General features: G+C 56.3%; 1 protein-coding gene across 1 annotated transcript; it reads right to left on the reverse strand.

The window, feature by feature from the left end:
• Positions 1-6,177: 6,177 nt before the first annotated feature.
• Positions 6,178-8,726, reverse strand: Irf2bp1 (interferon regulatory factor 2 binding protein 1). Its single transcript, XM_021167105.3, has one exon. The coding sequence runs from the start codon at positions 8,330-8,332 to the stop codon at positions 6,578-6,580; it is 1,755 nt and encodes a 584-aa protein (XP_021022764.1). The 5' UTR covers positions 8,333-8,726; the 3' UTR covers positions 6,178-6,577.
• Between the last annotated feature and the right edge of the window lie 1,126 nt (positions 8,727-9,852).

Below are 9,852 nucleotides of genomic sequence, written 5' to 3' on the forward strand. Positions count from 1 at the left end.
GGAAAAGAATGCAAGACTTGAAGGTGGGGGGGAGAGGGGGGAGAGAGGGGGGGAGAGAGAGAGAAACCTTTATTTTATTTATTTTTGAAAGAAGGTCTCATACTCTGGGGTGCTCAAACTCACGGCAATCCCCCTGCCTCTGTCTTCTCCTTGTGAAGATTACAGGGATGTACACCTGGTCTATACTGATTTATTCTGAGCAATCACTTACCTATGGAGCTAGCTAGGTCCACTCTGTCAGTCTTTCTAGTCACCCACACTCTGGCCCCTCCTTGGCTCTCTTCTTTGGCCTCCCTCTTCCAGTTCAGAGTTTCCGCCTCTACCTGCCGCCTGGCAGGCGGGTCCCTCTATTTCTGTCGCAGTCCCGCCTTGCCCGGGCCGCGTGTCACCCCCGCCCCCTGCCTTGCTGGCTCCCAGTTGTCAGCCGTCCCACCAGGCTGGCTGTCCTGGGGAATTCCTCCCGGTTCCTGGAAAAAACAACTGGGGCCGAGAGAAAGGCCCTCAGTCTCCCCGGGCCCTGTCCCTCCCCCGGGCCTGGGGGTCGCCGGCCCGAGGCAGGAAGCCCTGCGGTTTCTGGCTTCTCCCCGGCGGCCTCCGGATCTGGCCCCCGCCGCCCCCCCCCCCCCCCACCGGGCCAACAGCCCAAATATTATTCCGCAGGAGGAGTCGGTGGCGGCGGGAGGAGGCCCGGGTTGAAAGAGGCTTTCAGGGTAGCCAGGCCTGGGGCTTCCTGTCCCCAGGCTCGGGCCTCAGGCTGCCCCACTGGGGACCTCAGGTGGCCTGAGAGGCGGGGTGTTGTTGTAGGGTCCTTAGGGGAGGGTGGGGCCATCTGTCGGGGTTTCTGGTGGCCACCAGCTCGCCTGGCCTCGCCTGGCGTGGGCAGGTGTGACCCCCCCACCCCCCCCAGGGACAGCCGGCTGGTGTCCAACGTGGAAAAGTACCACCATCAGACGTGGGACGTGTGGACAGACAGGAGGACGCGATGAGGGATGGGTCACTGGGGTGGGGGTAAGCATGGGAATAGAGAGAGGGCTGGGTTGTGGGGTTGACATGACATTAAGGAAAAGACCTGTGGGCAGGAAACCGAGGCTAGGGGCCTGGGTCCCAGCTTGAGCATGGAGCTATATACTCGGGACGCTTTGAGATGAGGTGATGACTATAGAAGTGGCCCCAGCTGTTGGGCCTAGTAACCCACATCTGTAGGCAGGACTGTTTGGGGGCCAACCTAGGCTACATAGCTACATAGTGTGTCTGTCTCTTAAACAAACAAGAAAACTTGATAAGTAATAAGTAATTGAATAATTCCTTTTTAGGGACCCTCACTTTATTACAGGCAAAAACTGAAGCATGGAGCTAGCTTGACGATTAAGGTCACACAACTGGGGTGGGGGTGAGGGTCCCAGGAAGGCCCACTGGCTCTGACTTAGTGCCCTGGACCTCCACTGTTCTAGAGAATAGCCCCCCACTTCCTGCCACAGTTTGGAATGGGAGCAGCCTCACCTATAAAAGTTTACAGGTGTGTGTGTGTGTATGTATGTGTGTGTGTGTATTGTGTAAATATATGCATGTGAGTATATGTATGTGTGTGAATATATATATATATGTGTGTGTGTATGTATGCATGTATGTATGTATATGTGTGTATGTGTATGTATGTATGTGTTCTGGTCATGCTTGTCATATAGCTCTTTACCTTTCTTAGTGTCATTTTGATGTTTCTCTGCTGTTCTGTGACGGGTGTCTTTTAGCATACATGTGTGCTTCCGTATCTTGGTCACTGTCTGTCACTTGTCATTGTGTCTGTCACTGGGCACCTTTACGTGTCACTCTTCTGTGTATCACATTATGTGTCTCTGTCCCTCCAACTTGCACATCTGCCTATATTGGTCACTGTGCGTCACTGTGTCTGTCCACGAATGTGTCACCATCTACCCTGGTGCCAGTGTGTGTGTGTTACTCACCACTCAGGCCACAGGTGGGCGTGTCTGGCCCACCAGTGCCAGAACTGCGGCCCAGCCCAGCCTACCCTGGCTGCTGTGGTCCAAGCTGGACGCCTGTTTGCCATGCCTGCCTCAGGTAAACAGGAGGCTCCGGAGGCCCAGGGCACCTCCCTCACCTCTGCTCCCTTCTCTTAGGACTGCTCCCAGCCCAGCTGGATCACAGCCCACTGACATGCCCCCAGCCACCCTGCACTCACAGACCCAGTCTTGGCCTCAGCCTGGTCTGTCCCTTTATCTCTGTTTGTCTGTCTGTCTCTATGTCTGTCTGTCTGTCTCTTTCTGGGGTAGTGGTTCTCAACCTTTCTAATGCTGTGACCCCTTATATTTTGGTGACCCCCAACATTAATAATCTCAATGTTACTTCATAACTATAATTTTACTACTGTCATGTAAATATCTGATAGTTAGATGCAGATGTAATGGAAATATCTGTTGTGCAGATGACCTTAGGTAACTCCTGTGAAAGGGTTATTCGACCCTCCCCCACAAGAGGTCACAACTCATAGGTTGAGAACCATTGCTCTAGGATCTCATGGAGCCTGTGCTAGCCTCCAGTTCCCTCTGTAGCTGAGGATGGCCTTGCATGACCCATTCTCCTGTTTCTACCTCTACATTGCTGCCATTACTGGCATGAGCCACCATGTCCAGCTCATGAGGTGTTGTGTATTGAACCCAGTGCTTCTTGCACACTAGACAAACACTCTGCCAAGGGAACTATGTGCCTAGCCCTAGTCTTTTTTTTTTTTTTAAATTCATCTATTTTAGTGGAGTTGGGGGGGCATTCTTTTGTTTTTCTGAGCTATATAGCTCAGGCTGGACACAAACTCCCTTTGTTGCCGGGGATGACGCTGAACTCTATCTTGTTCCTCCTAACGTCACCTCCCAGGTGCTGGGGTGACAGGCCGCCACACCTGTGCTCCCTGTATTTTAATCTCTTGGTGTCTTTCTGTACAAACTTCCTTTTGCCTGTGTTTCCATGGCTCTGGCTTTCCCTGCCATCTCTTGATTCTGCTGTCGGTCTTTCTCCATCCTTTCCTTCTTGCCAGCCCAGTTTGTGTCTGCAACTTCAGAATCACTTTATTGTGTTATTTCCCAACTCTGGGCTCTCAAGCTGCTTTTTACCATGGAATCTTCTCCCACCTTCTCAGTTGGTTCAAGTCTTGGCCACAGTGGCAGACTGTGCTGTGCCTTGGCCCTTCAGGGATAGAGTGGGCCCCCAGCCTCTGCCCCAGCCCGCTGGTATATATAAAAAGGTATATGTACATCTTATTTATATCTGTATGGGGGCAGGAGGGGCAGACACTAGGGCCTTTGTGTAGCCGCAGCCCGAGGCCTGCCTGCTCGACACTCCTCTTTTCGTTCCTGCTTACCCGCCTCGCCTCTATTCACTGACACCCCCCCCCCACACACACACAAAAGTTCCTGTGGGGGCCTGCCAGCTTCCTCTGCCCAAGGTGTGAGTGGGCAGGGCATGGGCAGGCATACAGGGGCACCTAGAATCCTTTTTCCAGGGTCTGAGGGGCTTTCCTGGTGGAGAGAGTTGTAGGACAGGACTTCTCCACGTTGCTGTCTGTCTGCATCTGTTGTTCCTGGTTGTCCTAAGATCCTTAGGTGGCCTTTCCCCATAGGACTTGCTCTGGCTCATGGCTGCTTTGGTGAAGAAGCAAGCAGGTTACTACCACAGGACCTTTGCACATGTGAACCACACTCATCTCTCTTGACATGCTCCTTTCTTTCCTTTGGTCCTCAGCGAACCCTTTCTAAAATAGCAACGTGCCTTTCCCTGGCCTGTCTTTTCTTATGACTTGAGCTCCTGTGGCTGCCATGGTTTAAGGGTCCGTGTCTCTCAATTGAACAGTCATTTCTGGGAACAGAGGCTGCATTCACAACTCTATAAACTGAAGCATCTGACCCGGGACTTGTCACCCCATGGTGGCTGAGCCATTTTTACTGAGGGTTAAGGATCCTGTTTGTTTATGCATCCCTTAGACTACTAACTCTGGGCTGGGTGATGCAGAGGGTACAGTGTAGCAGCCCGGGCCTTCCCCTCTGGGGGCTCACAGTGCAGGAGTGAGGCAGTCATTAAATCTTCCTTTGTCCTCACCTGCTTTCTTTTCTTTTCCATCTTTGTTTGCTTTCTGAGATGGGCTGTTCCATGCTGCCCAGTCCAGCCAGGAACTTGTGCCCACTTTCTTCCTCGGTGTCCTGAGTGCCAGGACTGTGGGCATCATTCTGTCTCCCCGCTTGTACATCCCCTTCCTCAACCTTTCTGGACATGCCTCCATTAAACTCACTCCTCCTCTGTTTTCCTCAGTTTTTGCCTCACTTTCGAGCTTCTCTGTTTTCCATGTCTCTCTGGAAAAGTGTTTGTGGGGCTGGAGAGATGGCTTAGGGGTTAAGAGCACTGGCTTCTCTTCCAGAGGACCCAGGTTCAGTTCCCAGTACCTACATGGCAGGGGATCATACAGACACACATGTAGATAAAACAGCACTGGACATAGAATTTTAAAAAGGCTTTTTGTGGTGTTGGGGATGGAACCCACGCCCTCCCAGATGCTTAGGCAGGGGCTCTACCACTGAACCACACCCCCAGCTCTTTACTGTAGACCTTAGGCAAACCCTCTGCCACTGAGTCACACACTCAGGCCTTCAACTGGCCTCTAGGCCAGGGTTCTACCACTGAGCCCCACTCCCAGTCCTCACCAACTAGCCACTTGCTCCTCTCTTCCCTACTTCTGTGGTTTCCCACATTTTTCAGGATGTCTCTGCAGCATATTCCTTAGTCTTTCGGCCTACTCTCTGGTCCCCAAATCCTTCCACCCTAACCCCACCTGGGCACTGGGGGAAGGGGAACTGACCCAGTTCCCCCCACCCCCCACACAGGTCAGGCTGTCTGTTCTGTTAATAGTTAACCCAACCTCTATCTAAAATACACAGCAGCCAGGCTGGGGGTGACTCCCCTGCCCCCCGCCCCCACCTACCAGCTGCTCTTAAAGGACCAGGTGTCTTCCACAGCTGTGAGCCCTTCCTGGAGCACGGTGGCCAGGTGTGAGGAGGCCTCTAGTCCTGAGGATTTAGGGGGAGGGGGGAAGAGAGGGTGCTTGGGTCTGCAGCCCTGGATCAAACAGGGAGTCCTCTGAGGGAGGGGTGCTCTCTCCAGCACCACCCCAGCTCCTGTTTATCACCTGGTGTATTTAATCAGGGATAGTTTTCCCAGCCCTGCCCTGAGCCGAGGCTGGTGGTGCTTGGGTTGGGTTGCCTGAGCAGGTATGTGCTCCCTACCGGGCTGGGGGAAACATTACTCAGGGTCCTGCAGAGAGCTGGGGCTATGTCTGTCTTCAGGTGAAGGAGGGGCACAAGGCAGTGAGGAGACACCTGGGGAGATCAGGGTTATCCTTGGGTCGCTGGTCCTCACTGGACACTGTCTCATTGGCTTACCATTGTATCCCTTCCCGGAATCTCCATGTCAGGGTCTCAAGTGGGGGCCAGGGCGTGACTGCTGGGGCCACCCCCTCTTTTTAACCCCTGTTTTGCCATAGTCTGCCTAGGCCCCAGACCCCGCCCCCATGACGCCAGCGGGCAGGAAATCCTGGTTAATGATCAGTCACCCAGGACAGGTGCGGGACAAGGCCGCACACACATCAGAAGCAGCCGCGGTGGGCGGGAGCCTTTTACTTAGCTCCTAAGTGTTTTAGGGTGATAGCCACTGTCCCCAGATGAAGGGCGTGAGCCCAGTTCAGGTTTCTTAGGTGTGTCCATCACTCGGGCACTATATGAAGCAAGAAGGTACCATCCTGCTTCCATACACATTTACCCAGGAAGGTTCAACTCTAGAAATATCTTCAAGTAAACTACCTCTAGAAAGCCTCCTACTTCCTTTCCCTCCTCTGATGTCTCTGCATTCAGAGGGCCAGCTGTAGTGCAAACCTATTCTCAAGTTTGTTTGTGATCGCCGTGCAGGAGCCGAGCCCTGTCAGAATCTCAGTACCATCGTCTGCAAAACCGGCCTCGACTACACCTTTAATCAGAGCACAGCAAACGTACACTACTACAAACAGCAGCCCACTGGACAAAAGGCACCACCTAGTGGTCACAACGCAGAAGTCCTCTCGCGCGCAGGACAAGTCCAATCCCGAAGGGGGCGCAGCATCTCATAAAAACTAAAGGGAACAAGGGGGAAAAAAGAACAACCCATCTCTCAGTTTATTGAAGGAGGAAAAGGGTGGGAGAGGGGGAACAATAAAATGCTTTTGCTTCGTTTATAAAGAGCGAGTTCTCAGGAGGTCCCTTCTCAAGGACAAGCGGGGTACCTCTCACCCAACTACCAACAGCAGGAAAGCCAAGCCAAGAAAGGAAAAAGAAAGGAGGGGCCCAGGAACCCCAAACACCCGCTCTGACAGGAGCCACAAGCTCTCTCCCCCCACCCACAATGTATCTACCCCAGGGGACCCATCTGGGCAGAGGAAAGGGTATATACATAGGTTAGGGTGGTACAGGATTGGGTGCGGTAGGGAATAATTTATCCGCAGATGCGGTGATGGTTAAGGGGGAGGGGAAAGAAGCCTGGCAGTGGCAGCCTAGGGGTCCCTTTCTTTCTTGACCTTGATGTCACCAGCAAGAATAGTAGCGATCTCGCCCTGCATGAAGGCCCAGGGGACAGAGGAACCCACCAGTGGACATTTGTCTCCACTGGGGCAGTACACCTCTCCGGCTGGGCCCTGTGCCTTGATAAACTCTCGGGAGCAAGGAAAGCAGAACTTGTGTCCGGGTACCGAGGGACACTGCACGAAGTGGGTGTCTTCCAGCCTTTCTCTGCACAGGGTACAGCACAAGGGGGCTCCAGGGGTCGCCCCTGTGCCGCTACCACCCCCGCTGACAGCTTCTGCCCCGGCAGTGGGACTGACTTCTGCCTCTCCATTGCGTGCCACCAGACGATGCTGGGCCGGTGGTTGGCTTGTGGAGGAAGCTGCGGGGCTAGCACCCCCTGCGCGGACAGAGCCTCCACCCCCACCAGGGTCCTTGGGTGAGTGGCCCAGAGCCTCAGCCACATTCTTGAGGGCAGCAATAGGTGAGGGCACACCAGGGGTCTCTGTAGAGTATGGACCGCCTGGTGCCACCCAGTGCCGCTGTTGCTGCTCCTCCGTGGTCATCTTCCCAGCTGTCTCACCCTCGGGCTCAGGGGATGCTTTGCGACGGCGTGGAGTGGGCGCCAGGTTTCGGGATGGGGCTCTTGGAGGTGGGCCACACAGAGCAGCAGGGGCCGGTTCTGGGTACTGCTGGGGCAGGGCCTCCGCAGGAGCAGGCTCTCGGAAGCTGCGGACCCCATCCGTAAGCAGCTCTCCTAACTGGCGCCATTCCCCTGAACCATGGCGCCGTTCATACTCGAGGTACTTGAAGCCCGATGAGGCCAGGGCCTTCCCTGGCTCTCGAAGAGCATCATGAAACATCTGGCGAGCCACTGCAAGGACCCCCGCGTACACATTGCCAGAACCACAGGGGTATTCGGTGAAGAGCTTCAGCTCGAACTCATAGCCCGGAGGGCGGGCAGTGGCATCAAAGGCGAACACCCGACCCACCAGCCCGTGGTCCTTCTTGAATCGGACATTGAAAGGGGCACAGGCGGACAGAGCCAGTAGCTGTTCCCTTACAGCCTTGGGACGCCCATGCCACTCCTCCGCCCGGCCCCGCATGGCCTCGTTCAGTTCTGCCAAGCAGTCCGCATTCCTCTGCTGCTTCTCCTTCTCGAAATCGGAGCCGAAAAGTGGACGAGCGGGGCTTAAGCCAGGTGCCAGCGTCAGAGCTCGGCCTCCGAGGCCAGACACTGCAGCTGCCAGCAGCCCGGGGGGCATCAAGCTGGGGATGGAGCCAAGCAAAGCCCTGCGTGCCCCTTCCGCCACGGCCTCCTCGCGGCCCAGCCCGTTGGCCAAGCGGGACCCCAGGGTGTACTCCAAAGCCGGCGAAGGCAGCGCCAGGCGGCTGGATGAAGTAGCTCTGTCATAGCGGTCCGGGCCTGAGACGCTACCTCCGGTCCCCGATGGCTGCGCCTGGGCCTGCGGGGGTGGCAACTGGGAGCCCTGGGAGCCCGTGGAGGCTAGGTCCTTGGAGGTCGGGTGCTTGAGAGCCGGGGGTCCGGGCGAGCGGCCCTCGGGGAGCACGTGGCTGCGCTTGAGCTGGCGGGCGGCGTCGATGAGCAGCTCGATGCGGTCCGCGCCCTCGAAATTCACGCACCCGCGGCACACAGCCTCGCTGAAGTCCCACACCATGGCCCACGGCATCTTGGGCAGGTCGCACAGGTAGCACCACTGGCGGCGGGACGCTTGCACGGACGCCATGGCGCCCCCCGGAACGCCGCCAGGTGCCCCCGCTGTGCACCCGCCGCCCACGTTCGCTCCGCCGTGCCCGGGGACGGGCGCGCGAGCCGCTCAATCCGGCCTCGGGCTCGGCCTCCCCGCCGGATTCAGGCCCGGCCCCCCTTCCCCGCCCCCTGGGCCCTCAGCCTTTTTTTTTTTTTCCTCTCTCTCTCACTCCCGCCTCCGGTGGAAAAGGCAAGCCACGAGCACGCACGTCGGCGCCCCCGTCCGGTCCGCGCCGTGAGCCGCGATGCACAGCTCCAGCTCCTCGATGGGCCTCGGGCGCCGCCGCCCCAGGCTCCCGCCGCTCCGCTCGCGCCGCCGACGCCGCTGCAACGGCCGCCGTCGCCTCCACCTCCTTCTTCTGCCCCAGAGGCCGCTTCGCAGGGAAAGTTACATAACGCGCGGGCAAAGCCTTCTGGGAAATGTAGTCCCGTCGGGGCTGCTTCTTAAAGGGGACTGGGCAGAAAGCAGTGGCGGGAAAAGAGGGCGCGCGCTGGTCTGGGTGCTTAATTTTCACTGTGCCTCGCCAGGAAACCGGGCTTCGCACACAAGGTCCAAGGAGTGGGTAATGGTTTCATAAATGCTCGGGGTGGCCAAGTTGCTGTGGATGCAATTCCCCCTCCCCCCCTTTCTTTCTTAAGACTTGGATTTATTATTTAGCTCAGGTTGGCCTAGAAGGCTAGCCTATGTAGCCTAGGCTGGCCTCAAACTTGCTGCAATCTCCCTGCTTCAGCCTCCTTGTGGGTTTACAGTCCCGAGACCATACCCAGAACCCGGAAAGCAGTTTCTGCTCTGATTTGCTGAGCAGTTCTAGAAGAGTCTTGCCCTCTCTTAGAATCCCGCCCCTTCAAGAAGGGCCAATAACCGGTTAGGAAGGCAGCAGCTTTGGGGGAATTGGGGCGGAGAGGCTCTGATTGGACAGTTTCAAGGGGATGGTTTCAGGCAACTCTTGGAGAGTAGTGTCTACTTGGCAGTTTGTCCTCCCCCAGTGTCTTAAGTACTAGCCTCAAGGGCGGCCCAGAGGCTACAGGATAAGACTGTAGGCTTCCGAGCCAGGCGCCTGCCTTAGTTTCCTCATCTGCTAAAGAACGTTCTCTGAGCCTGCCAATTCTGCTCCATCTGTGCACGTATTTGGTCTCTAAAGGGTTACAGAGTTGGCTTCTCGGCACATCCCCAATCTCACTACAATTCCCAAAATGCTCTGCGAGATGGACGCACTGACGTACTTCCTCTGCTTGGAAGCTTGGGCGGGGGGAGGCCTTCCCGATTCTTGCCCCCCCTTACTGCTAGCAGGGAATCTCGCCCTCTCCCCCCACCCCCCACCCCCGGGGGTAGGGGGCTCTTATTACTCTTATATTTGGAATGAGGAAGCCAAGAGGAGATTGCTGGGAAGGGCAACCCCAAACCTCCAAGTGCTTAATGGCCTGGTGGGCCCAATCGGCTGTGGGCACCTCATGTTTTTAGTTTTTATGGCGGGTGGGGGGAGCGAGGAGAAGCGA

This window comes from Mus caroli, unplaced genomic scaffold (assembly GCF_978045245.1).
Source record: "Mus caroli unplaced genomic scaffold, Mus_caroli_1 scaffold_8, whole genome shotgun sequence".
NCBI lineage: Eukaryota > Metazoa > Chordata > Mammalia > Rodentia > Muridae > Mus > Mus caroli.